This window comes from Lipotes vexillifer, unplaced genomic scaffold, assembly GCF_000442215.2.
Source record: "Lipotes vexillifer unplaced genomic scaffold, Lipotes_vexillifer_v1.1 scaffold4, whole genome shotgun sequence".
NCBI lineage: Eukaryota > Metazoa > Chordata > Mammalia > Artiodactyla > Lipotidae > Lipotes > Lipotes vexillifer.
The window spans coordinates 4,407,454-4,434,710 of record NW_006785876.1 but is presented as its reverse complement, the minus strand read 5'-3'; the positions used below and the strand labels follow the sequence as shown (position 1 = coordinate 4,434,710).

At 50.0% G+C, this 27,257-nt stretch overlaps 2 protein-coding genes across 2 annotated transcripts in view; both read right to left on the bottom strand.

Annotated features, from left to right (window-relative positions):
- The window catches only part of CNPY3 (canopy FGF signaling regulator 3), an 8,294-nt gene extending 7,242 nt beyond the window's left edge, over nucleotides 1-1,052 (bottom strand). The window contains exon 1 of the mRNA XM_007458225.1: nucleotides 878-1,052. Coding sequence (XP_007458287.1) covers nucleotides 878-1,052 — 175 coding nt within the window. The remainder of the gene's footprint in view (nucleotides 1-877) is intronic.
- A 3,195-nt stretch (nucleotides 1,053-4,247) lies between these two features.
- On the bottom strand, nucleotides 4,248-10,401 carry PTCRA (pre T cell antigen receptor alpha). Its single transcript, XM_007458224.1, has 5 exons — nucleotides 10,199-10,401; nucleotides 7,582-7,614; nucleotides 6,400-6,720; nucleotides 5,527-5,571; nucleotides 4,248-4,902 (listed from the first exon to the last, which is right to left on the bottom strand). Exons 1-5 carry the CDS (start codon nucleotides 10,356-10,358, stop codon nucleotides 4,412-4,414), a joined length of 1,050 nt encoding a protein of 349 aa, XP_007458286.1. The 5' UTR covers nucleotides 10,359-10,401; the 3' UTR covers nucleotides 4,248-4,411.
- Nucleotides 10,402-27,257: the final 16,856 nt, after the last annotated feature.

The window sequence follows — 27,257 nt, the reverse complement described above, 5'->3', positions numbered from 1 at the left end:
AAGAGTGGGTGTAAAGGCCTGAGGAGGAAACTGAGAAATGGAGGGGAGGAAAAAAAAAGGTAGGCCCTTGCCAGTCCTGAATCGCTGGTTTGTGCGCTGGCGCTCTTTTCTCTTTCCCACTCCCTCTCCTCTCTCTCTCTCCAGTGCCACACCCTGGGAGGCCTTTGGGATTCACTCTTCGCATATTCCTAAAATCTTCCTCCCTCAGGAAGTTCCCCCAGGCTCTGTTCTTCTCCTACGGTGACCCCTTCGGCCTCAGACCCTCCTCCCCCCTCCACACACACCCACAGCGCCCCCACCCCCTTCACTCATACTTATTCCAAATACAACTACTGGCTGCTTACTAGGCACTGTGTGAATAGCTATCTGAGTCAAGGTCGCTGCCTGCAGCTCACAGCTAGTGGGGGAGACTTCCAGTGGCACTAAGTAGGTTGACGTGAGGGCACAAAGGGAGCGTCTCAACCTCTTCTTCCCCCAAGACCAGTCATGTGGATCTTTTCAGTTCCTCAAACTTGTCCCTTGCTTGTAGGCCTCTCCATCTGTGGCTTCACTTCTCTTCACCCGGCTAACTCCTAATCATTGAGGGCTTCCTGGACGAAGCCCTTCCCCCCATCTCTGGGCTAGATTTAGATGCTCCTCACCCAGCCCCTAAAGTTCTGTGCCTCCCCTACCACGGCATCTACTACCCCGATTATAAGTGCTTGTTTTCACCGATTTCTGAGCTCCAAGTGCACTGAGACCTGAACTCTCGCCCGCCCCTGTGTCCCCAACATCCAGCACAGGGCCAGGCACATAGCAGGTTCAGGGAGTGGAGACCCGCTGGAGAGCCCAGGACCTTCGATCCCCCGACGCTTCTCCGCAAGCCCCGCCCCCTCACCTTCGCATTTGCTGGGCAGTCGGACCCAGTCGGTCTCCTCTGCTCGGGCTTGCCTCGGGCCCAGTTCCGGGGCCGCCAGAAGTAGCAGCAGCAGCAATAGCAAGGGGAGAAGCAGAAGACAGCGGGGCCTGGGCCCGGGCCGGGGCCGGGACGCGGAATCAGGTAACGTTTCCATGGCCCAGCCGGACCCGACCCGAGCGGACCCGGCTGCGCTTCCTCCGGCTGCGCGAGCTAGGTAGCTTCCCGGAGCCGCTTCCGGGACTGCACACGTGCCTCAGCGTAACCAGGGCAACGGGGAGGGCCCCCCACCCCCGCCTGCTCCCGCTTCAGGCCGCCTAGTCCGGCCCCCAGAGCCGACGGACGCCCGCGGACTAGGCAGCCAATGGGCTTTTCGGGGTTTACCTTCTAGCGAAACGGAGAACGATCTTTCTTCGGCCTCGGCCAATGAGAGAGCGGATGGTGCCCTCAGTGACCTATGGCAACATCTTTTCCCATCCCATAACGGAGGCTCTGGGAGGGGCTGGGGGACCAGGGCTAGGGGAGAGGAAGCAGCGCCCTGGTCCTGAAAGGTATGGGAAAGACAGTCTTCACTGCCTTCTCCGCCTCCTTGCACGTCGCTTCTCCCCTGGGGTCATTATGAAGCTAGTACTAACTGAGCACCAGTTTTTAAATTTTATTATTATTGCTGCTGTTGTTATTGTTCTAATTGCCAGTCACTATAGTAGGCGCTGTGGATGAGACCTGGACGATTGAAAGAGTCCCCAGGCTTCAAGCAGCTTTCTTAGGGCCCAGTAACCCTAGATTTGTCCCAGTGAGAACTAGAACAAATCATTTCCTCTCTGAGCCTCAGTTTTTATCTGTATGATGACAAAGTGATCCTCCTAGCTGCTGTTTAGGACTTGCCTGTTCCTGCGACGCTCAAACGGGTTAATAGAATTAAGGCTTATTGAGCAGATTGTAAAAAGTTCATGCAATAATTTTCTTTTTAGTGTGTAATCTGGCTCCCTTTTCTGTCCTATTGTTTATTTCTTTGGATTCTGAGCTCCCACAAGGCAGGGACTTGGCTAATGAATGATTGATTTCCCGTCCACCTCCCCAGCAGCAGGGTGCCTAGCACAAGGAGTTGCTCAGTGAAACCCCCTTGTGCTGTGTCATCAAGAGGAGGACTCTCTGGGTCTTTGGGGCTGCTTCAGGCTGGCCCTGAGCTCAGTGTTCTATGGACACACACAGACCAAGGCTGCTTCTCTGGGAGGTTGTCTGCAAATTCCATTTTTGTCCATAAATCCATGTTTCCCAGTGCCTCTTGTTTCCTTCCTAGAAGCTGGATATTTATGCTATTTTATAAAGACTTTAAAGGACTGATGCTCAGTCCATTGACTTGTCATTTCCTGATCTTAGTTTCTTGTCTTAAAAAATTTATTTATTTAATTATTTATTTTTGGCTGCGTGTGGGCTTTCTCTAGTTGCGGCGAGTGGGGGCTACTCTTTTCTGTGGTGCACAGGCTTCTCATTGCGGTGGCTTCTCTTGTTGCAGAGCACAGGCTCTCGGAGAGCGATCTTCAGGAGTTGTGGCTCGTGGGCTCTAGAGCACAGGCTCAGTAGTTGTGGCACATGGGCTTAGTTGCTTCCAGGCATGTGGGATCTTCCCGGACCAGGGCTCGAACCCGTGTCCCCTGAATTGGCAGGTGGATTCTTAACCACTGTGCCACCAGGGAAGCCCCTGATCTTAGTTTCTTGCTCAAAACAGTTGTGTGGGTGACAAGGCACTTTGGGTAGGCAGGAGCTGTGGTATGTAGAATTCCACAGTGTAGAGGGTCAGGACATTGACCTGAGGTCCTCCATGCTCTCTAGGCTTCAAACGACTTGAGGAGGCTCAAGAGTCTCGCCAGGAACCCTCTTGGGAAATAATAACATTAAGCCAGCCACAGTGGGGATTCAGAGTCTGGGGCAGGGCAGGATTGGGGGAAGTGGGGCAAGATGGGTAGGAGCACTGAAGCTAAGGGAAGCCTGCTTCCAGGATAAACAAAAGGGCCTCTGAGAGGACATTTATGGAGACACAGATTAGTTTGGCAGGAGCCCTGGGCTCAACATCTGGGCCGAGAGCTGGGAAGAGACAGTGGCTGGAGAAATTCTGAGATTATGGCTGGATACACCCCCACCCCCACACAGCCTACCCCTCCCTCATTCTGTGTGTTAGGGAAGGAGCTGGCTCTGTGGGGAGGGTGGACAGGTTGATTCCCCAGAAGTTGTGCCCTGTCCCTCCTTGAAGGATCCAAAAAAGAGCTGGGAGAGTCTCCTTACTGGCTGGTGAGAGATAAACAGTGGAGGAGAGGTGAGGGTTTTCGTGGAAGAGTAGCTAAAAGGGCAAAGGGGCTCTGGCAAGCTGGGAGTCACTGACGCCATGTGTGTGGGGAGAGTTAGAGTACAGTTCCTCACGGCCACGTTGGGGGAAGGAAGACTGAAGTAGGGCCACTGATCCAGGGAACTGTCCTGCACTGCCCCAGGGGACATCTGGATTCACATGAATGCACCCAGAGATTCTTGGGGTGATTACTGGAGAGGAAACTCTGGAAAAGGCAGGGTTTCCTGCAAGAGCTGGACTAACGGAGGACACACCCCATTGTGGGAGCCTCATATTCTATCGGTGCAAGAACCCTCTTTAGGAAACAAAACAAAACGAAACTAAAACCTCTTTAGTGCCTGGCTCAGAGTTGAAGCTCAGTGAATATTTGTCAAATGAATAATGACCCTTAATTGATTAATAATGTATAAGTTTGGAATTACTATCTGTGCTCTTGGCAGTGATTATGATCCTATTACTCTGGAATCCTGGCCCTATTTTTTTTTTTTTTTTTTTGCGGTACGCGGGCCTCTCACTGTTGTGGGCTCTCCTGTTGCGGAGCACAGGCTCCGGAAGCGCAGGCTCAGTGGCCATGGCCCACAGGCCCAGCCGCTCCGCGGCATGTGGGATCTTCCCGGACCGGGGAACGAACCTGTGTTCCCTGCATCGGCAGGTGGACTCTCAACCACTGCGCCACCAGGGAAGCCCCTGGCCCTATTCTTTTCTGTCAAGTCTGTACAAGACTTCACATCAGGCCCAGCGCCCCATCTTCCTGGGTTCCTGGTCTCCTCACCCTGACCTCTCAGAGAGGTCAGGGCGAGGGTGAGGAGACAGAGAGGGGGAGGGGGCCTTGCCCCATGCCTGGTGATGAGGAAAGGAGACAGAGTTGGGACCACATCCACCCCAACCCCCAGCCCCACTCTGCAGTTTCCAGGCTCTCACCCTCAGGAAGCCTTCCCAGATTTCTGCCTCCTGTAAATCTGCCAAATTCCCTCCTCCCAGAGCAGACAGGAGTTAAAATATTTTTCATTTGCTTGTGTCATATAAGTTCTCCTTTAATTGTTCTCAGTTATCAGCACCTCAAATGTCCCAGTGTCTGGGTCAATCACCACCCTCAAGGGGCTTCCAATCTGATGGGAGAGACAAAGCCTTTTCCCTCAGAAAGCCGTCAGTCTGAGGCGGGGAGACGGAGCCTAGCCCCCGGGGAAGCTCGGGTCAGCTGGAGGAGGCAGATCACAGAGAAACGCTCCAAGGCTGGAGGCAGGAATACTGAGGGCGGGTCCCGAGCGCCATGGCCTGAGCACCAGCGGCCCCTCCTCCCAGACAGGGCTCCTGGGATCCCGACCCGGAGGGCGGGTGTGAACCCAGCGGCCGTCCCGGGGCTGCAGCGCCGGCGGGGTGGACAGGCTGAGCCCTCGGCCTGTGGTCCACCCATCATTGCGGCGAATCCAGTCGGTGGGGTCTGCGGACGATCCTCCCGGTGGCGGAGGACGCGGGAGGAGAAGGTGGTCCGCCCGCGGGGCCGCGGGGAGCCCGGGGTCCCCAGGACGAGGCGCCCGGGCCGGGTCCCCCCGCGCGGCGGGCGGGGCGCGGAAGCGGCTGCAGGTCAGAAGCACATCCAGCAGCAGCAGCTTGAAGAGCAGCAGCCGCAGCGCCCCGAGCCGCAGCACCTGGCCCCGGGTCCCTGCGGGAGAAAAGGAGCCGGTGAGCGGCCTAGAGGCTGGCGCTCAGCCCCACGCACGCAAGAAGGTTCACCAGAGGAGAGGGAACCCAGGGGACGTCCTTCCTGGTGTCTAACCTCAGCTGTGACTGGTGATAATAACACACACCTTCCTAGCCTTCATTTAATTTGATTCCCCAGCAACCAAGGGGATGCAAGCCAGGCAGGAATTAGCATTTGGTTGCAGAGGAGAGACACCAGCTCAGATTTCTCTGTTTAGTAGGGAAATAGGACCTGGCTCATGACTGCATCCAGCGGGGGGTGGGGTGGGGGTGGGGGGTGGGACTTTCCTCCGCTCTGTCTTCGGAGGCTCCCTAGACTCCTAAGAGTCTCCCAAGGCTCGGATGCTGAGACCATCCCTCTGAGCTGCCCAAGGAGAGCTTCAAGGACCCTTCTGCTAGCTCTCACCTGTGCTTCTCAACTGGCATCCAGGAATTATGCTGGGGTCAGAGGATCTATCCCCACCTGACCCAGGGGTAGACAGAGGCCCAGGCTAGCCAGTGCCCCAACCCGACAAGGCAGCCTCTTGAGGGGACCCATCAGGCCCAGAGCCCAACAGGGCCTGAGGTCCTGGTTCCTGGTACTCACCCCTGAGAGGCTCCCAGAGGCAGGTCCTGGCTGAGGAAGCCTCTCCTGCGAGTCAAGGAGAAAGGGGTAAGTCATTGGGATGGGCTGTGCCCTCCACCCCAGTGCTATGCCCTGGCCCTGCTCAGGGCAGCTCTTCTTGGAGCACTGGATAAATGGACAAATGAACCTATAGTGGGAATCCTGAGCCCATCTGCAGCAAGTCCTCTGAGGGGCCCAGATCTCCCTCTCTCCTGGCTGTCCTCCTGCCCCTAGAGATGCCTCAGCACTTTTAGACAAGGAATCAATTTTCTTAGCAGCCTTCAACAAACATTCCTATTTGGAGGTTGAGAAAACAAACATAATTCAAAAAGAGAAAGTAAGTCATCTGGTCAATAATAATAATAGCTGGCTTTGGACATGTTACTTAACCTTTCTGTGCCTATAAAATGAGAATAATATGACCTACTTCATAAGTGTAAAGTGTTTACAACAGTGCCTGGCACAGAATAAACAATAAGTAAGTGATAGCAACTTAATATTTAATTATTGTTTGATTCTAATAGGGTGTCATATTTAGGGTGATATAGATATAGATATTAACCCTGGGTATACATAGAAAGATATTAACCTAGGAGGGAGGAGACATTATTACCTCTTGGAAGTCATGCATCAGAGCCTGGATTTGAATGAGATATCACTGTTTCAAATCCCAGAACTCAGGGCCCTGAAGCCACCCTCCTTTGACCCCAGACATCACATCACCTAGATGGTTGGCACTTAGATGCCCTTCATGCCCCCATGGCCTGGATTCTGCCCTCCCTGCCACCATATCCTGGTTTCAGGGTGTGTGAAAGGGGCAGGGAGCAACCACAGGGGCCCAGGCTCTGTCCCCACCTGACAGCTGTAGAGGCTGTGTGCTCTGGCTGTGGTCCCCAGTCCCAGGTCCAGTGTGGCAGACCAAGGTCTCCCAGGCTGCCAGGTCCTCAGAGGGCAGGGAAAGCTGAGCCAAGCTAGTCCAGGTGCCATCAGCTTCTGGGGAAGGGCCGTAGGTGAAGGCATCCAGTGAGCTGCCATTCCCAGCTGAGAACCAGATGGGACTCTCAAGGCCAGGGGGTGCAACGTCGAGGACCAGGCAAACCACCAGAGTCTGCTGCTTCCCATCCACCAGCAGTGTGATTGGTGGGGCCAGAGAGGGGAAGGGTGTGCTGCCCACACCTGCAAGAGAGCACACACTTGTAGAGGGCTAGGTCTGTCCTTGCCCTCCCAGGTCAGGATCTCATATCCTTCCCTCTGGATTTCCCTCCTTCCATCTATCCTTCCACCAACCATCAATCTATCCTTATACCCACTCATCCATCCCTCTCTCCTTGCATTTACCTATCTAACCACCTTCCTTCCCTCTATCCTTTCATTCTCCCATCTATTCATCCACCCTTTCTTTTTTTAAAAAATTTATTTATTTATTTATTTTTGTCTGCGTTGGGTCTTCATTGCTATGCACGGGCTTTCTCTAGTTGCGGCGAGCAGGGGCTACTCTTCGTTGCGGTGTGCGGGCTTCTCATTGCAGTGGCTTCTCTTTGTTGTGGAGTACAGGCTCTAGGCATGCGGGCTGCAGTAGTTGTGGCACGCGGGCTCAGTAGTTGTGGCTCGCGGGCTCTAGAGCACACGATCAGTAGCTGTGGCACACGGACTTAGTAGTTCCGCGGCATGTGGGATCTTCCCAGACCAGGGCTCGAACCCGTGTCCCCTGCATTGGCAGGTGGATTCTTAACCACTGCACCACCAGGGAAGTCCCTCATCCATCCTTTCTTCCATCATCCATCTTCCCTACATCTCTTCTTTCTACTTTCCATCTATATGTTTTTCCATCCATCCATCCATCCATCCATCCATTTATCCATCTTTCCTTCCTTCCACTCATCCATCCATCCTTCCATCCTTCTGTCACCTATCTATCATATGTGAATCCCTCTGTGCCAGGCACTGGGGATACACATTAATTAAAATATTGTCCCTGCTCTCAATGATCTCAGTCCCATGAGAAAGACAGCAGATGCAAACAAATACTTATAGTACCTTGTTGTGCCAGCCTCAGGAGAGTAGTCACCTCTGAGGAGGAAGGGAAGGAAATAGAATTTGGAATGAGATCAAAAGGGGCCTCAAATGTATCTGTAACTTTTTGTTTCTTTTAAATAATATTTGATTCAAATATGGCAACATTTTAACTATTTGCTAATCTGAGTGGAGTATGCATGATTGTTTGTTGTATTATTCCCCGTTCTTTTCTGTAAGTTTGTAGTATTTTTTAACAGCTTTGTTTAGATATAATTCACGTACGATACAATTCACCCATTTAAAGTGTATGTCCGGGGACTACCCTGGTCGTCCAGTGGCTAAGAGTCTGCGCTCCCAATGCAGGGGGCCCGGATTTGATCCCTGGTCAGGGAACTAGATCCCACATGCTGCAACTAAGAGTTCACATGCAGCAACTAAAGATCCTGCATGCCACAGTGGAGATCCTGAGTGCCACAACTAAGACCCGACACAGCCAAATAAATAAATAAATTAAATAAAGTGTACGTCTGTATTATTTTATAATTAAAAAAACAAAAATGTCATGTGGGTACTGCAAACATTTGTCCTATATTTTTCAGAATAGTCCTGATTTTCCAAAAAATTATTCTTTTTGGTAAAGACGACTCATTTAATATATGACAAAATCTTAGTTTTGAATAGTTGGACATCAGGAATTCCCTGGCGGGCTAGTGGTTAGGACTCAGTGCTTTCATTGACATGGCTTGGGTTCACTTCCTGGTAGGGGAACTAAGATACCACAAGCCACTTGGTGCGGCCAAAAAAAAAAAAAGAACAGTTGGATATCTTTCCATATAAATAAAGTCTCAAAGGCTAAAACCTACAAACAAGGGACTTCCCTCGTGGCACATTGGTTAAGAATCCACGTGCCAATTCAGGGGACACAGGTTCGAGCCCTGGTCCAGGAAGATTCCACATGCCGCAGAGCAACTAAGCCTGTGCACCACAACTACTGAGCCTATGCTCTAGAGCTCTCGAGCCACAATTACTGAGTCCCCGTGCCACAACTACTGAAGCCCGCACTCTGCAACAAGAGAGGCCACCCTAATGAAAAGCCCGTGTGCCGCAACGAAGACCCAACACAGCCAAAAATAAATTAAATAAATAAATAAATCAAAAAAACAAACAAAAAAACCTACAAAGAAATTCACACCATGAGTTAGGTGCAGCCAGGCTAAAGAAATGCCCCAGGGTGCCAGGAAGGGAGGCCATAGAATCTCGTGGGTACTTAGAGGTGGGGGAGGTTGCTCACAAAATATTTCTTTTTTTTGGCTGCATCACGTGGCATGTGGGATCTTAGTTCCCCGACCAGGGATTGAAACTGTGCCCCCTGCAGAGGAATCCTAACCACTGGACTGCCAGGGAATTCTCTCACAAAAGATTTCTTGAAGGTCAAATAACTGACCTAGAAGCAGGAGTATGGTAAGTAGCCCGCTCAGGATTTGAATTCAGACCTCTGTGACTCCAAATCCCACAGACTACCCCACTTGGAAGGATGACTGACTAAGATTTGCTACATGACACAGTGGACCAAGCCTGGGACATGGCCTTAGACAGAGTTGATCTGAGTCTTGACTTGTCCACTTAATTTAGAGTCTTAATTGTCCCATTGATATAATGGGGTTAATAACACCAGCCCAGTAAAATTGCTGTGAAGAATAAAAATCATGAATATGAAACACCTTGGCAGATAAGTATCATCAATACTAATATTGATAAGGCATCACAAAGGGAGGAGAGAAGGCTGGCAATGAGCTCCAGGACCCTCAACCTCCTGAGCCTTCTCAGCTGTACAGAGAGACACACTCCCCTAGCTGAGTTCCGCATTTACCTCCTCCATGAAACCTCCCAGGATTGCTCCTCCTCACCCTAGCTGCTTCTTTCCCAGAGCTCAGGCCTCCCGACATGGGCTCTCCCCGATCCACATGGGTGTGATTTATCTCCCTAGCGAGGGTGAGGTGGTGACATACTGGGGGCCAGCTTTAGAACAAGGAGATGCCCCAACTCAAAGTCAAGGACCTATCCCCACCACACACATGCAAACATGCACAAGCTTCTAGATGAAGCTTAAATTCTCAGAATTTGACTCCTTTGTCTCCAGCCTTGATCTTTGGAGGACCGGGATCGGGGTTGGGGGTCAATACACTGGGAAGTCACTGAGGCCTTGAGACTTCTGAGAGCCCATTTTTAGGGGGAGCTGGGAGTGAACGTGAGACACCCTAAGCCCTGAGGGTAGGAGACTGGACAGTAAGGAGGGTGGGACCTCACCATGTTGCCCATGTCCCATCACCCCATATAACACAACACAGCCAGGCTACCCTCCCCATCATACACACCTGTCCAGCTTTTGCTCTGAGAGGTGAGTACCCTTCTTCCCAACACTGGACTCCAGGGGAGCAGGACTTGGGGGCCCCAGAGCAAGGTAGCTGGGAAGTAGAATACAATGGGGAAGGGGATGATGGGCTTCTGGTGAGACCCTCCCCAGGGGACCCAGGTACCTCTGTCCTGCCTGCCTCCATCCCTCCCACACCTAGGGACGCCCAGAGTAGGCTTGGGCAGACTAACGGGGCACAGAGAGGGATGCAGGGAGGGCGCTCACCTGTGGGCAGGGCTGGACACCCGAGGGCCAGGAGAAGCAACAGCCAAGTCCCAGGCATGGCCCACCTGAGAGGAGGCAGGACCCAGCTGCAGACCTGGGCTGTGGGCTGGGGGAGGAGGCGTCCACAGGACTGCCTCGCAGGCCACAGGCCCAGCTGCATCTCAGCTGCTCCACCACGGAGCCGTTTCCCCAGGTGAGGGGCCCCTCCCACCTTCACCCTGGCCCCCAAACCCAGCCTTCTCTCACTCTCTCACGGGTCCAGGGAACTCAGAGTGCCACTACCACACCAGGAGTCAGATGCCACACCCCCTCCCATCTGAAGAGCACTTCACAGTGTGCAAAGCCTTTCCCCAGTCACTGCCCCTGCCATCTACAGGATCCAGAGCACTTGACGGTAGGTCAGGGGCTTAACATACAGCACTTCATTCCATCCAGCCAACAACTGTGAGTTCCACTTCACAGGTGAGGCAACTGAGGCTCAGAGAGATTGAGTGACCTTCCCAAGGCCACACAGCTGGCAGGTGGCAGAGCCAGGGCTTGAACTGTTTTCTGATGGCTGGCCTTACTATAGCCAAAAAGCCCAATAAACTTACTTCCATGTAGTCACAACCCTTTTAAATAGAATTTATTTTTTAGCGCCATTTCAGGTTTATAGCAAAAGTGACCGGAAATTTCAGAGATTTCCCACATACTCCCTGCCCTGTCATATCAAACCTCTTCTTAAAAATAAACTTTTTAGGGAATTCCCTGGTGGTCCAGTGGTTAGGACTTGGCGCTTTCACTGCCATGGGCCTGGGTTTAGTCCCTGGTCGGGGAATTAAGTTCCTACAGGGCACGGCCCCCTCCCCGCAAAAAACTTTATAAATTCTATTTTCAGTAACTCCACTAAATTTTATCTGTAGCTGTTATTTTGACCCTGAAACTTTACATCTAAGTATATACCCTAAGGGAATAATAAGAGATTCAGTCATTATAAAACAAAGATTTATGCACAAAAATATTCTTTGAAGTATTATATTAAAAAACCAAGAGAAATTGGAAACATCCTAATTGTTCAACGCTAGGAGACGGTTCAATGATGTTTGGTGTATTTATATTAGTTTTTGGCTGTGTTGGTCTACCTTGTGGTACGCTGGCTTTCTTTTGTTGGCTTTCTTTTGTTGCGGTGAGTGGGGCCTACTCTTTGTTGCAGTGCGAATGCTTCTCATTGCAGTGGCTTCTCTTGTTGCAGAGCACTGGCTCTAGGTGCGTGGGCTTCAGTAGTTGTGGCACACAGGCTTAGTTGCTCCACGGCATGTGCAATCTTTTCGGACCAGGGCTCGAACCCGTGTCCCCTGCATTAGCAGGCGGATTCTTAACCCCTGTGCCACCAGGGAAGTCCCCATGCAGCAGCTTTTTAAAAAAATATTTATTTGGCTGCGTGGGCTCTTAGTTGCGGCATGCGGGATCTAGCTCCTTGACCAGGGATCAAACCTGGGCCCCCTGTATTGGGAGCGCAGTCTTAACCACTGGATCACCAGGGGAAGTCCCTATGCAGCAGCTTTTAAAGACATGTTTTCAAAAGAATGTTTAATGACTTGGGATATAGAAGAGAGTTTGGTTCAGAGTGTGGGCTGTGAAGCCAGAATACCTGGCTTTCAATCCTGACTATATCATTCAGGAGTTGTGTGACTTTCACCAAATTACTTACTTCCCTAATCCTCCATTTCCTCATCTGTACAATGGGAATGATAATACCTCAAAGGGGTTCTGTGATATTTAACAAGATTATCCATGAAGCAGCTCTAGCATTATTCTCTATACATAGTAAGAAGTCAATAAATGTTCTCCCTTTCTTTATATATGTGTATACATAATTACATACACAGAAAGTCTGAACAAACAGGATGCAAATTTTTTTTTTTTTTTTTTTTTTGCCGTATGTGGGCCTCTCACTGTTGTGGCCTCTCCCTTTGCGGAACACAGGCTCCAGATGCGCAGGCTCAGCGGCCATGGCTCTCAGGCCCAGCCTCTCCAAGGCATGTGGTATCTTCCCGGACGGGGGCACGAACCCGTGTCCCCTGCATTGGCAGGCAGACTCTCAACCACTGCGCCACCAGGGAAGCCCCAGGATGCAAATTTAAATGGACAATATATACCCAATTTTGTATAAGAAATATATAACTGTTCCTAGAAGGATGCAGACCAAATGTTAACAATGGTTATCTCTGCATGTTAGGCTTTTGGATAGTTTTTATTTTCATCTTTATAATTGTTCATTTATTAAATTTTCTATGATGAATCTATTATTTTTAAAATCAGGAAAATAAACATTATTAAAACATAAAACTACAGATGTACTATAGTTTACTTAGCTATTCCTTTACTTTCAGACATTTGGGTTCTCCAGTTTGGGGCAATAAATATCTTTGGTCATAAAGTATTTTCCAAATTCATACTTATTTCCTTAAAATTGGCTTAAAGGCCTCTGTGATTTCGAGGGGGGATTTGTTTAACTTAAAAAATTTTAAATTGTAGTAAAGCACATATAACAAAATTTACCATCTTAACCATTTCAAGTTCAGTGGCATTAAGTACATTCACATTCTTGTGCAACCACCACCTTCATCCATCTCCAGAATTCTTGCAAAACTAAACACTCCATTCCTCCTCCCTTCAGCCCCAGGCGACCACAATTCTACTTTCTCTTTCTGTAATTTTGACTACATCATTAAAGTGGAATCATACAGTATTTGTCTTTTGAGCTTGGCTTATTTCATTTAGCACTATATCCTCAAAGTTCATCATCCATGTTGTAACTTGTGAGAACCTTCTTCCTTTTTAAAGCCTGAATAGGGACCTCCCTGATGGCGCAGTGGTTAAGAATCCCCCTGCCAATGCACGGCACATGGGTTTGAGCTCTGGTCCAGGAAGATCTCACATGCTGCGGAGCAATTAAGCCCATGCACCACAACTACTGCGCCCTGTCACCTAGAGCCGGTGCTCCACAACAAGAAAAGCCACCACAATGAGAAGCCTGCGGACCACAGCGAAGACCCAACGCAGCCAAAAATAAAATAAAATAAAAATACATTAAAAAAAAAAAAAGGCTGGGGCTTGCCTGGTGGCGCAGTGGTTAAGAATCCGCCTGCCAATGCAGGGGACACGGGTTTGAGCCCTGGTCCGAGAAGATCGCACGTGCCGTGGAGCAACTAAGGCCGTGCACCACAACTACTGAGCCTGTGCTCTAGAGCCCATGCTCCACAACAAGAGAAGCCACCGCAATGAGAAGCCCGCACACCGCAACGAAGAGTAGCCCCAGCTCACGGCAACTAAAGTCCATGCGCATCAACGAAGACCCAATGCAGCCAAAAATAAATAAATAAAATAAATTAAAAAAATTTTTAAAAGGCTGAATAATATTCCACTGTATGTACATTCTACATTTTGCTTCTTATCCATTCATCTCTCAGTGGACATCCCTCAACGTTTGTTTCCCTATTTTAACTGTTGTGAACATGGGCATAAAAATCTCTCTTCAAGATCCTACTTTCAGGGCTTCCCTGGTGGTGCAGTGGTTAAGGGTCCGCCTGCCGATGCAGGGGACAGGGGTTTGTGCCCCGGTCCGGGAAGATCCTACATGCCACGGAGCGGCTGGGCCCGTGAGCCATGGCCGCTGAGCCTGCGCGTCCGGAGCCTGTGCTCCACGGGAGAGGCCACAACAGTGAGAGGCCCGCGTACCGCAAAAAAGATCCTACTTTCAGGGAATTCCCTGGCAGTGCAGTGGTTAGGACTCCGTGCTTTCACTTACTGGATCAGGTTCAATCCCTGGTCAGGAAACTACGATCCCAGCAAGCCACGTGGCATGGCCAAAAACAAACAAATAAACAAAAAGATCGTACTTTCAGTTCTTTTGTGTATATACCCAAAAGTGGAATTGCTGGATCATATGGTAATTTAATTTTAATTTTGATAGTGGCCCTCATAATTGATAGTGTGAAGTGTTATCTCATGGTGGTTTCAATTTGCATTTCCCTAATGATTAGTGATGTTGAGCATCAGAGGCCTCTGTGTTTTAGGTCTCCCTGATACACCTGTTATACTAATTTATGTTAGTATAAAACCACCACAATGTATGAAAGGTCCACTTCATCCCTATCAGCATTTAACATTTCTTTAAAAAATAAAATAAAATTAAAAATTAAAAATCTTAATTTCTTCAGTTAAAATGGTATCATTTCTCTGATAACATTATTTTCCCATCTTACTTGTTTCCTTCACTGTATTGTCTGTTGTCTGCTTGTAGTCTTAGTGTCTTACTCGTTTTTTTTTTTTTTCATTTATTTATTTACTTATTTTTGGCTGTGTTGGGTCTTCGTTGCTGCGCACTGGCTTTCTCTACTTGCAGCAAGGCGGGGAGGAGGGGGCTACTCTTCCTTGTGGTGCGCGGGCTTCTCATTGCGACGGCTTCTCTTGTGGAGCACGGCCTCTAGGTGCACAGGCTTCAGCAGTTGTGACACGCGGGCTCAGTAGTTGTGGCTCGTGGGCTCTAGAGCACAGGCTCAGTAGTTGTGGCGCATGGGCTTAGTTGCTCCGCAGCATGTAAGATCTTCCTGGACCAGGGCTCGAACCCGTCCCCTGCTTTGGCAGGCGGATTCTTAACCACTGCGCCACCAGGGAAGCTCCTCACTGACTACTTCTAATTTCACTTTTTTTTTTAAGCCTACAGTTTTTTTGTTTTTGTTTTGTTTTGTATGAACCAACATGTCCATCTTCCCTATTGGGATTTATCTCATTCCTTCAAGCCTAGAAAGTCCTCTCTCCTCCAAAGGATGGGTACATTCCTATTTCTATTGTCTTTTTGCGCACTTGTAGTTTAAATCCCCCGCCCCCAATTTAAATCCATCAGGAACTGAATTAATTTTGGTGTATTATAGAAGATGTGCATCTAAATTTCTTTTTTTTCCCCAAAGAGCTAATCAGTTATCCCAGGATTATTCATAAATAATCCTTTCTGTCCCCACTATTCGCAAAACATTCTCTATTACGTGTTAATGTCTTTTACATTGGCGGATTTACTTCTTCCTGGCTCCCGGATTTCTTTATTTTGGCGCCAGCCTCACTCCGTTTCCTTCTGGATGGTTATTTTAATAATCATGTCAATAGCACTCTCCGGTGTCCTAAGGGACTCCCTGCAGCCAGGGCTGTGCTCCCGCCCCTTTTCCCGCGGGGTAGCCTGGCGGCCTCCCGCGCCAAGTGTTCCCAGGCGCAGCGGATGCCCAGGTGCGCGCAGTCTCGGTGGGTTCCCGCCGGGCGGGGGAGGGAGAGAGGCAGGTGTCCCTAACGACTCTCCCGCCTTCCAGCCTGGGGAGGTGCTAGCTCGGGCTCAGTTACCACAATACAGATGGGGAAGAGCCCTCCGGCTCGCTTCGTTTTTTTGAGTTTCAAGATCTTCCCAGGACGAGAAAGCCGAAGACCCCCACCCCGCGCAGCCAGCCGCCTGCCTTGCCGGCTTCCCGCTTGGGCCCCCTCGCGCTGAGACAGCTACCCTTCCCCTGGCCCACTCCCAGCTCCCTGGACACAGGTCGGCCTGGAAGCTTTCTTTGCCCTCTCTTAAAACGGTTCCCTCCTTCCAGGAGCCCCAGGAATCTCCCCCTGACCCCACAGTCTTGCTGGTCCTAAAGATGCCCTCCCCCAGAGCGGTGAGGATGCCCCGACATGCTGGCTTTAGATCCCCGAGCTGAAACCCTGCTCTGAGCTCCTCACTTGGGACTGAACGTGTCATTTGCAGACCCGCTACCTAGAGCCAGGCCATGTTCACAGACATCTCATTTAATCCTCACAACCACACATCAGGTATTTTCATCCGGTTTTGCAGTGGAGGAAACGGAGGCTCTGAAAAACGAAGTTACTTCGAGGAAGATTCTCTAGCAGGCAAGTGGTGGAACTGTGCGTTCATTACAGGGTTGTGTTTACAGGTCTGTCTCTCCAAAACTCTTTTCACAAGCTTTTGGGGAGAATTCAATTAAATATGAGGACACACCTGAGTACCTGGTACACAGCAGATTATCCCTCTCTTCTCTTTTTTCACATGCACAGATAGAAAACCAGGGCTGTGGTTAAACTGAGATGAGCCACATAGAATGTGAAAAAGAAAATTAAGGAAAAGTAGCAGGGCTTCTTAGAGAAGATGGCTGATATTACCAGATAATTACTGAGTGTAAATCTGACCTATCTGATTAGACTGTAGCCAGAGGGGCAAACGGGGTCAGCACGCGTGTGTCTGATGAAATAGCAAGTATAAGTCTCTTCCAGGGGCACCTATTCCATTGATCAAATGAAAATCCTACAATAATATTTAAAATGAAAAACTAAAATCACCTAAATGTTCAATGTTAAAGTAATAAAGGAATACTCTAGGGTGAGTCTACATGATGAAATATTTTGTAGGCCTTAAAATGTCCTCTCATTCAGACCCATTTATTGGTCTCTGTTTTATGCCAGAGATTGGGGTTGGAGATAATAAGACAAAAAGAGAAGCTCCCTTCAGTCAAAGAAGGAGACAGACTCATAAACAGGTAAGGGACTCTAGTGTGACAGATGCCTTGACTGAAGTGCGCGCGCGCGCGCGCGTGTGTGTGTGTGTGTGTGTGTGTGTGTGTGTGTGTGTGTGTGTGTGTTTAGGGGTATAAACTGGGGTTCTGAGAGAGGGAGATTATTCTTCTAGAGCTGGAATGAGCATCAGGACAAGTGCTTTAGAAGATGGTACTTGAGCCAAGTCTTGATTCTTTCTAAAGAGTTTGTAATGCTATTGGAAATCTTTTGTTATGATGTTAATTTTTAAAGGATACAAAAAATAGTATGATCTGATCTTCATGGAGCTACCATACCAGCTTTGGGTTGCTTAACACCAAGTTTAATTTATATAAGAAAGACATAAACTTTTATCTTGCGTACACTATTGTTATTTTAGGTTTTCTGTTGCTCATTGCCAAAACTAATCCTAATTAAAATACATGCTGTATGTGCCAGGGTCCTAGCAGGAACACTGATGGGTAATTTTGAAGAGAGTTTAATAAAGTGATTGTTTATAAAGGTGTGGGCGGGGTATGGAGAAATCGCTGGGGCTGCTACAGTACCTCATGGTTAGTAATAGTGGGGTGTCAGCACCTGAGGTCTGAAGAGGGGAGGGAGCAGATGACAGGAACCCCGAGCCAGAGAGAGCTGTGTGGAGAGGGTGCCTGACAATAGCTGTGACCTTCAATCATTGTAGGTAGTGTTGATTCTGCAGGGAAGGAAGCAGGCGAATAAATTCCCTGTCTTCACTATCCTCCCATCTTCAGACCCCCCGACTGGTCCCTCACTGGCTGAATCCAAGTGGGGCATGTGTGGGAGTCCTCTGATGCCGCTCAACTTTCCAGGGCACAGGGCTGGTGGGGTGAGGGGGCGGAGGGGGAATCTGGAGCATCTGCAGGAAGCTCCTCTTAGCCTTTTCCAGAAGAAAAACCCATGTCCCCAGCACAGAGGACACACTGGGTCACATTGCCTACTATATCATTGGGAGGTGATGTCATATGTCCACTGAAACCTAAAATATTAGCTCCTATAAGTTAGCAGGGGACAATGGGGGTTATGAGGCCTAAGTTCATATTCAGAGCTGCCTACTTTTTCCTCCAATGATGTATTCTTCTTATCCTTTACCAGCACCTTGGCTGGGCAGTTTTTTTTTTTAATCGATCAATTAATTAATTAATTAATTTTTGGCTGCTTTGGGTCTTTGTTGCTGCATGCGAGCTTTCTCTAGTTGCAGTGAGTGCGTGCAAGGGCTTCTTACTGTGGTGGCTTCTCTTGTTGCAGAGCACGGGCTCTAGGCGTGCGTGCAGGCTTCAGTAGTTGTGGCTCGCGCACTCTAGAGCGCAGGCTCAGTAGTTGTGGCACACGGGCTTAGTTGCTCCGCAGCACGGGGGATCTTCCCAGAAGAGGGCTCGAACCTGTGTCCCCTGCATTGGTGGGTGGATTCTCAACCATTGCACCACGAGGGACTGGGTTCTTTACCTGGTGGTGACTCAAACCTTTATTCCTGTGGGGTCTGAGTCCTTGGTAGTCTTGACGCTGTGAGTTGCTGAAGTTTTCTGCTAACCAGGACAACCGAGCAGATGATTATTAAGAGGCACTTTGTGAATCCCCTGGGTTCCAGTTCTAGTGCCTACCTCTGTTACGTGGTAGCAAGCTTATTTTCTCTGGTAATTGGGATTAGTCAACCCAGGCATTACAGTAACCCCTTTCTCTGCCTGTTGGTTCAGTAGCATGAGAAACCAAAATGGCCAGGGCCATCTCAGCTTCCAAGTCATCAATACTGTGATCATTCCACAGTGCAAATGTTTCTCCCTCGAATGCTAAGGATCGCCAAATTCCCTGAGGGCAAGGTTCTGGGGATGGGTAGCAAAAGTTATTCCAGTAGTTTACAGACTTTAGCTATAATGCGAAAAGGCTGCTGCTACCCCCACCTCTCAGTTACATATAATACGATTCTGGTTTGGGTTTAAAGAATACCCCGCATCCTGTAGGATAGCACTTCTACCTTGTAGGGTGTAGGTTCTTAGCTCTGCTCTAACTGTGCCTTCAGCTGGCCAATCCTCCATTCTGTCAAGCCAGCTGCTCCTGGGTCATGGGGCACATGGTAAGACCAGTGGATGCCTTGGGTGTGAGCTCATTTGTACATCTCCTTGGCTATAAAATGTGTGCCCACGTTGGAGGCCAAGTTATGTGGCATGCCATGGTGATGGATAAGTTATTCTGTAAGTCCATAAATGGTGGCACTGACAGAGGTACTGTCGGCAGCGGTGAATTCATACCTAGAATATGTGTCTGTTCTCTCTTTTTTTAATATACGTTATTTTATGTATGTATGTATGTATGTATGTATGTATTTATTTATTGGCTGCACCTAGTGGCATGTGGGATCTTAGTTCCCTGACCGGGAACCAATCCTGTGCCCTGTGCATTGGAAGCGTGGAGTCTTAACCACTGGACTGCCAGGGAAGTCCCCTGTGTCTGTTTTCTTGAGGATAAAGCACAGTCCATCCACACTGCGGGGCGGGGGGGGGAGTCAAATCAGTCTACACCAGGTGAGAATGGTACCCAATCAGGCTGTAAGTAGGATGGTCAATCAGCACTGGCTACAGCCAGATTAGCCTCAGAGAGGGGAAGACCATGTTATTAAGCCAAAGCATAGCTTCCATCGCTGCCATCGTGGGTCCACTGAACAAGCCCTGGAGTGCCTCGGGGAAATGGCTGACTGCGGTCCAGCGCCTGTCACTTTGTCCACCTGATGACCATTCTTTCCCACGCTTTATTTTGGGTCATTGTAGTTACCTTGCCTTTGGCTGTTAAGTACTACCGTCTGCTCTTTACCGCACCAGGATACCATTATTCTCATCAAGATCAAGGAATTAAGTTTCAGTATCCAGTAACCCATTAGCATCTCCAGCCTACAGAGGACAGCCGTCAGAGCTAGCCAAGGATGCTGGTGGCCCTTACCAATGCATTTCTTAATGCCTTGGTGAGGGAGTGTTTTCCAGACTCCCTTAAAATACATGGCTAAGGGTGGCTAAGCAGATTGCACATAATAAATCCAATCCAGCATTCCCATCTCTCTGAGATTTTGGATTCCTTCCTCTATAGTATGCCAGAGAAATTCTGGCATTTCAAGTTTATTAACTCTAGGTTACCATTAAGTCCAGGCTTTAGTTAAGCAAGCTAGCAGACTATGAATTCCTCTCCCAGGTGCTCAAGCCAATATATGAAGTCCCAAATCCTGGATGAGGATCCATGGCCATGAGTTTGGCCAAACTGGATCTTACATTCCACGCTCCTGGGTCTGTTTCCCTTCGAACCCTCTTCCACACATGCTCCTGTGGCTTCTGCCAAGGCAGTTTGCTAGGGCCTGTGACTCTTTCTGTCTGGGGGCATTCTCCTCTTAGCATGGGTCTTATGCTTCTCCACCCAGGCTGTGCTGGGATCTAACTCATGAAGGGCCTGGGGCCAGGAGGGATGGAGGCAGGAAGGGTTCTGAGGCTGATGTCCCAGGAGACAGGATCACGACAAGAGGAGATTGTCTCTACAGACAAGACACTTCAAAATAATTTAGGAGTTCAGAATTAGCCTTAACCATGTCTGTCCAAATGTCCCCATCTCAGGGTCCCACCCCTTCCCCATCAATGCCTTCGCCTTAGCATAAGAGACCTAGAGGGCTGAAGTTTTTTTGTTTTGTTTTGTTTTGTTTGGCCGGGCCGTGTGGCTTGTGGGGTCTTAGTTCCCTGATTGGCAGAGAAGGCTCGGAGTCCCAACCACTGGACCACCAGGAATTCCCTAGAGGGCAGAGTATTGAGTCAGCCATATGAACCCTCTCTGTAGGAGGTGAGGGACTTCTTTCAGGGTCCCATCAAGGAGTTCTAATTGCTCACTCACATTCCTCATCAGGCACTGGTAACTCCCAGTTCTCCGTTCCCCTGCACATGTTCCCGGAGGCCTCAGAAGCCAAATGACTCCCCACCATAGTGAACAAGGGCCACAGCCATTCCATCTCCCATCTCCCATCTCCCCACCCCAGCAATGCAGTACCCTACACTTCATCCCATGCCACCCCCAATGATAATTTTTGTTTTTCTTTTTTTTCCCAATGAAAATTTAAGTAAAAGTGATACCTCTGCATGCAGTGCATTACCTGGGTGCATTTCCCCCACTGCAAGGAGGTTTCCTTTACTCCCTGAATTTTTTTTTTACTTATTTATTATTTTTGGCTGCACTGGGTCTTCGTTGCTGTGTACGGGCTTTCTTTAGTTGTGGCGAGTGGGGGCTACTCTTCGTTGCGGTGCACAGGCTTCTCATCGCGGTGGCTTCTCTTGTTGCGGAGCACAGGCTCTAGGCGTGTGGGCTTCAGTAGTTCTGGCTCGTGGACTCCAGAGCGCAGGCTCAGTAGTTGTGGCACACGGGCTTAGTTGCTCTGCGGCATGTGGGATCTTCCCTGACCAGGGTTCGAACCCGTGTCCCCTGCAATGGCAGGTGGATTCTTAACCACTGTGCCACCAGGGAAGTCCTGGACTGCTTATTTCAGTTGGCACATGACATTGTTACCACACCAGGCACCATACTGCATTACTTATATAATAAATTCTGTGATACATGTATATCATAATTATCATAATAATTTACTTCTGTGACATTTCAGTAGGCTGTGAGCCCCTTGACAACAGGGGTCTGTATACTAAGCACTTGGCACTGTGCACAGCACATGGCAGGCTCTCAGCCAATGCTTGCATTGAGTTGAATTCAGTCTTTTCTCCTTGAGTTTATAATAATAGATTCAGTCAGGCAGGCATTTAGTTAACATTTTCTTTCTTTTTTTTTTCCAGCCCCATCCCAGTAACACTAATATAAAACTTTAACATACTATTGTACATTAATTTATAATTGTAACAGTGTACATTCCTTGAGGGTAGTCAAAATTTTTTTTTTTTTTGGCAGTACACGGGCCTCTCACTGCTGTGGCCTCTCCCGTTGCGGAGAAAAATTTTTTTAATAAATTTATTTGTTTATTTATTTTTGGAGGTGTTGGGTCTTCGTTGTTGCGCTTGGGCTTTCTCTAGTTGCAGCAAGAGGGGGCCACTCTTCGTTGCGGTGAGCAGGCTTCTCTTGTTGCAGAGCACGGGCTCTAAGCACGTGGGCTTCGGTAGTTGTGGCTCGTGGGCTCTAGAGTGCAGGCTCAGTAGTTGTGGCGCACGGGCCTAGTTGCTCCACGGCACGTGGGATCTTCCCGGACCCGTGTCCCCTGAGTTGGCAGGCAGATTCTTAACCACTGCGCCACCAGGGAAGTCCCTAGTTAACATTTTCTGAGCACTAGGTCTCTGCAGGTGCTGGTCTGGGCACATAGGGATACTAGATGTGTAGGACTCATGGCCTAAGAGTATGTGGATGAGCAAGGGACTGTGGGAGCGTAGAATAAGGATCGGTTCATTCTGATGGCAACGATGGGAGGGGTGGGCCCACTGAGAAGCCTTTGAAGGATGAATTGGGCTCCAATAAATGAGGGGGGGGAGGGTGTTTCCTGTTGAGATGCAATGTTGAAAATCATGGGTGAAAGATGTCTAATGGGTTATAAATGAGCTCAGGGGTGTTTGGAGCCTGTCTCTACACCTAGAGGTTGACATCTGGCCTTGCCACCCCCTGCCGATGTGACCTCTTGGCTTCTGAGGTCCTCGCTGATGAAGGCTGTGGACGGGCCTGGATGGGAAGTGTCTTCCCCTGCCTGTGGGCTTACTCTATTTTCCTTCTTTTGCCTCCTTGCCTTCTGTATGCACATCTGTGGCAGGGCACAGACTCAGAATGGCTGCCCACAGGGGCAGGGGCCTCTGTGCCCCATCAAGGGGAGGCAGCCTGGGTTATGAGTCAGCGGGCTCAGGTTCCCACCCCAGCCCTGTTACTCCTTTTCACAGGCTCGGTTTACCTCTCTCTATATAAGAGGGTTATGCTCAGTGATGTGTGAGGTCCCTCCTGACAACCCCTGATTCCTAGACTTGTCCTGTCCATACTACAGACTTGTGCTCAGGAGATGAAAGAATGCGAGGGAAGAAAAGAGATGACACTGAGACAACTCCCCACTTCCCAAAAACATACATATTTTTGTTGTTGTTGTTGTTTTTTGTGGTACGTGGGCCTCTCACTGTTGTGGCCTCTCCCGTTGCGGAGCACAGGCTCCAGATGCGCAGGCTCAGTGGCCATGGCTCACGGGCCCAGCCACTCCGTGGCATGTGGGATCTTCCCGGACCGGGGCACGAACCCATGTCCCCTGCATCGGCAGGTGGACTCTCAACCACTGTGCCACCAGGGAAGCCCTCCCAAACACATACATATTACTGTCCCTAATTCTGAGGAAATTTGGTCCTTACTGAGCCTGGGAGGACACCCAAGGTTGGTCTTAATCTCATAAAGATGTCTTCATCTTGCCCTTGGCTGGTCGGAATGGTGGAGCAGAAAGCCAGAGCCCCCCAGGTAGGATGTTGGGAGTGGAACTGGGGCCAAAGACATCTGAGAGAGAAAGGGAATGTGGTGATTTAGGAGGGAGTCCAGAAACTGATGCAGGCTACGGAGAGAAAGGTGAGTTCTTCCTTCGTTCAGTGTTCGGTTAAAAACCCCAAATGGAGTACTGCCATTCAGCTCTAGTGCTAAGCACCCGTAGTTAGCGCAGATCCCACAAGTTCAAGAGCGCAATTCCCAACAAGACTGCTCTTAGTTCAGGTGCCAGCTGCAAGTTCAGAGGGGTCCCAGGCCACAGGCACTTCTTTGGGGGATCCCACAACCCCTTCAGTTTCAATAATTCACTAGAACAACTCACAGAACACACACCTCAGGAAAGTGCTATTCTTAGGATTACAGTTTGAGAGAAGATACAAATCAGCAGGACCAGCCAAATGAAGAGGCACATAGGGCAAGGTCTGAGAAGGTCCAGCATGCAGGGCTTCTGTGTTATCTCCTCGTGGAACCATGGCACATCACCCTCCTGACACATTGATGAGTTCACCAACCAGGAAGCTCCATTGAGCTTTGTGTCCAGAGTTGTTATAGGGGTTTCATTATGCCGGCATGGGTGATTAAATCATTGGCTGGAGGCTGAACTCAATCTCCAGGCCCCCTTCCTGGACTCCCCCATGGCTCAAAGCCCCAACCCTCTTCCCATAACAGGCCAGCCCCAGTCCTGAAACAATTTAGGGGCCACCATGAGTCACCTCCTTGGCATAAATTATCAAGGCCCACCATGAATATCACTTCTAATGCTTGGGAAATTCCAAGGATTTAGTCTCCCCATAAGGAACCAGGGACAAAGGCCAGTCAAATTCTTTGTTATATACAACACTTAGTTTGGTCAGTTTCCTCCAGACTGGCTTCTCAAGCTCACCCCTTCCAACTTTTCATCTTGACAAGTTTTTTAAAGTTATTTTTAATTTTTCTTTTATATTGGAGTATAGTTGATTTACAATGTTGTGTTAGTTTCAGGTGTACAGCTAAGTGATTCAGTTATACATATGCATATATCCATTCTTTTTTAGATTCTTTTCCCATATAGGTTATTACAGAATATTGACTATAGTTCCCTGTGCTATACAGTAGGTCCTGTTGATTATTTTATATATAGTAGTGTGTATATGTTAATCCCAAACTCCTAATTTATCCCTCCCCCCCACCCTTTGGTAACCATACATTTGTTTTTGAAGTATCTTGAGAAATTTCAAACCATTTAGATTCACCAGCTCTTAGCAATTTTGCCACATTTGCTTGCTCGCTCTCTCTCTCTCTCATGACATTTCACCCATAAATACTTCAGCATGTATCTCCTATGAACAAGGTCATTCTCCCACATAACCACAGCACAGTTACTGCACCTAATTTAACATTGATGTAACACTGTCATCTAATATACAGAGTATACGCAAAATTTCCCAAGGGTAAAATGTCCTTTGTAACTGATTTTCCCCTCATTTTGCTCCAATACAGGATCACAGTTTGCATTTTTCACATTTCCTTTAGTCTGACATAGTTCCTCAATCTTGTCTTTTTCTTTCTGTCTTTGTCTTTTATGGTATCAACATCTATAAAGCATCCAGGCCAGTCATTTTGCAGAATGTCTCTAACTTTGGTTTGTCTGCTTATTTCCTCCAGTTTAGATTCCGAGTGAACACTTTTGGCAGGAACACTACAGAGGAGATGCAGTGTCCCTGCACCTGTAGTGTCCCTGCAGTGCATCACTTCAGGAGGCAGATGATGCCAGTTTGTCCGATTAGTAGTAATTACGCTTTGCTTACTTGATTGAGGCGGCCGGTGCCAGATCAGGCTAGCTTTCGATAAACTTAGAAACCTGGGTTTTATTGGCATTGGCTTCCCAAGCAGCTGGAGGGAATGTAGCACTCCTGGCCCGCCTTCATCTTCTCTTCTTCCCTCTGGGAAAGTCTGGAATAGTCCTGACGGCAGGAAATGGGGAGAGAGTGGCGAGGCTCTGCAGTGGTGTCCTTTGTTCCAGTTCTCCTGAGACCACTGGAGACATCTCCTCTATTATTTTCTGTCTGGTGCTCTGGAGCCTGGCATGGAGGTTATCTCCCCCGCCATCCCCCCACCACGTGTCTATGCAGTAGTCTCAGCGCATGCATGAACGCAGGTGTGTGCGCGGTGCCCGGGCGAGTGTGCAAACTCAGGTCTTTTTGCCTGCATCGGCGTGTCGGCAGGCACGTTCCATTCTGTGCAAACCTTCCCGTGTTCTAAAGCATTCCATGTTGGAGGCTCTGGGGCGGGTTAAGTGGTGTATGTGTGGGTGAAGCGTTTCCGCGCGGAGCATGTTTTCCAGTGCTCCCCGCTCTCTGGGCCGCTTGGTACGGTCTACGCCCTCCTTCACTTCCTTCGACGGTGGTTGCACCCATCCCTCCCGGAAGCGCTCAGGCTCCACGCCAGCCATGGAGCCGTCCGGCAGTCAGAGCGCGACTGGCGCGGCTCCTGTACCCGCGGACTCAGCCTCGGCCTCGGTGACCCTGGCTCAGCTCCTGCAGCTGGTCCAGCAGGGCCGGGGACTCCCCGGCCTGGAGAGGCGCCACGTCGTGGCGACCCTCGGCGAACCCACGGCGTCCCGGCTCCCGCGGAGGCCCAAGCCCTGGGAGGCCTCGAGCTCCGCCGACGCCCCCGCGCCGCCCTTCCAGACCCGGGGCCACAGGCCCGACGACCCTCCCAATGGGCAGAGGACCCTCCTGGAAGAACCTGGCTCCGGGGAGACTGCGACAGCGCCTTCCTAGATGGCACATAGTGGGTTCCTGAGGCTTGAGGTCCTTTGCAGCTGTGAATGAAAAATGTTGCTGCCCTATCTGCAAAGGACGCTGCAGCCATCTAGCCATCAGCCAGTACTGCGGCCCCGTCGGCGAGCCCTAGGGAACCGAGGATGGAGACAGATGGGCCGCCGGCTGCCAAGCCCTCGGCCACTGCAGACACTACCAACGGCGCACCCTGAGGGGGCTCAAGATGGGAAAGAACAGGATACTGGCCTTGGATAGCCAAGGCGCATATCAAAGGCAAGGTGTCAGTGAGCCCAGACTCTTGCATCTACCTGTTCACAGAAAAAAGCTCAATTCATTAACGTGAGATGTCGGGTTTTCTTTAATTAACAGTAATCTTTTGATGTTCTGACTACCTGATTTTGTCGCAGAACTGCTATCTATCCTTTAGAGCAGTCCCTCAGAGCTGCTGCCTCCTGGGCTTGCGTCCTCAGAAAGTCTGCCAAATAAAACAATTCTCAACTTTGAGGTTTTGCTTTTTTTTTTTTTTTTATGTTGGAGGCTCTGGGGCGGGTTAAGTGGTGTATGTGTGGGTGAAGCGTTTCCGCGCGGAGCATGTTTTCCAGTGCTCCCCGCTCTCTGGGCCGCTTGGTACGGTCTACGCCCTCCTTCACTTCCTTCGACGGTGGTTGCACCCATCCCTCCCGGAAGCGCTCAGGCTCCACGCCAGCCATGGAGCCGTCCGGCAGTCAGAGCGCGACTGGCGCGGCTCCTGTACCCGCGGACTCAGCCTCGGCCTCGGTGACCCTGGCTCAGCTCCTGCAGCTGGTCCAGCAGGGCCGGGGACTCCCCGGCCTGGAGAGGCGCCACGTCGTGGCGACCCTCGGCGAACCCACGGCGTCCCGGCTCCCGCGGAGGCCCAAGCCCTGGGAGGCCTCGAGCTCCGCCGACGCCCCCGCGCCGCCCTTCCAGACCCGGGGCCACAGGCCCGACGACCCTCCCAATGGGCAGAGGACCCTCCTGGAAGAACCTGGCTCCGGGGAGACTGCGACAGCGCCTTCCTAGATGGCACATAGTGGGTTCCTGAGGCTTGAGGTCCTTTGCAGCTGTGAATGAAAAATGTTGCTGCCCTATCTGCAAAGGACGCTGCAGCCATCTAGCCATCAGCCAGTACTGCGGCCCCGTCGGCGAGCCCTAGGGAACCGAGGATGGAGACAGATGGGCCGCCGGCTGCCAAGCCCTCGGCCACTGCAGACACTACCAACGGCGCA

What these genes read in the sequence shown, in the direction of transcription:
- PTCRA (XM_007458224.1), bottom strand. Translation starts at nt 10,358, where the DNA reads ATGCAGCTGGGCCTGTGGCCTGCGAGGCAGTCCTGTGGACGCCTCCTC. An exon ending in GTGTCCAGCCCTGCCCACAG is followed by an intron (nt 7,615 to 10,198) that starts GTGAGCGCCCTC and finishes CTTCCTCCTCAG; the next exon opens with AGGTGACTACTCTCCTGAGG. An exon ending in CCTGAGGCTGGCACAACAAG is followed by an intron (nt 6,721 to 7,581) that starts GTACTATAAGTA and finishes GCTCTCTTGCAG; the next exon opens with GTGTGGGCAGCACACCCTTC.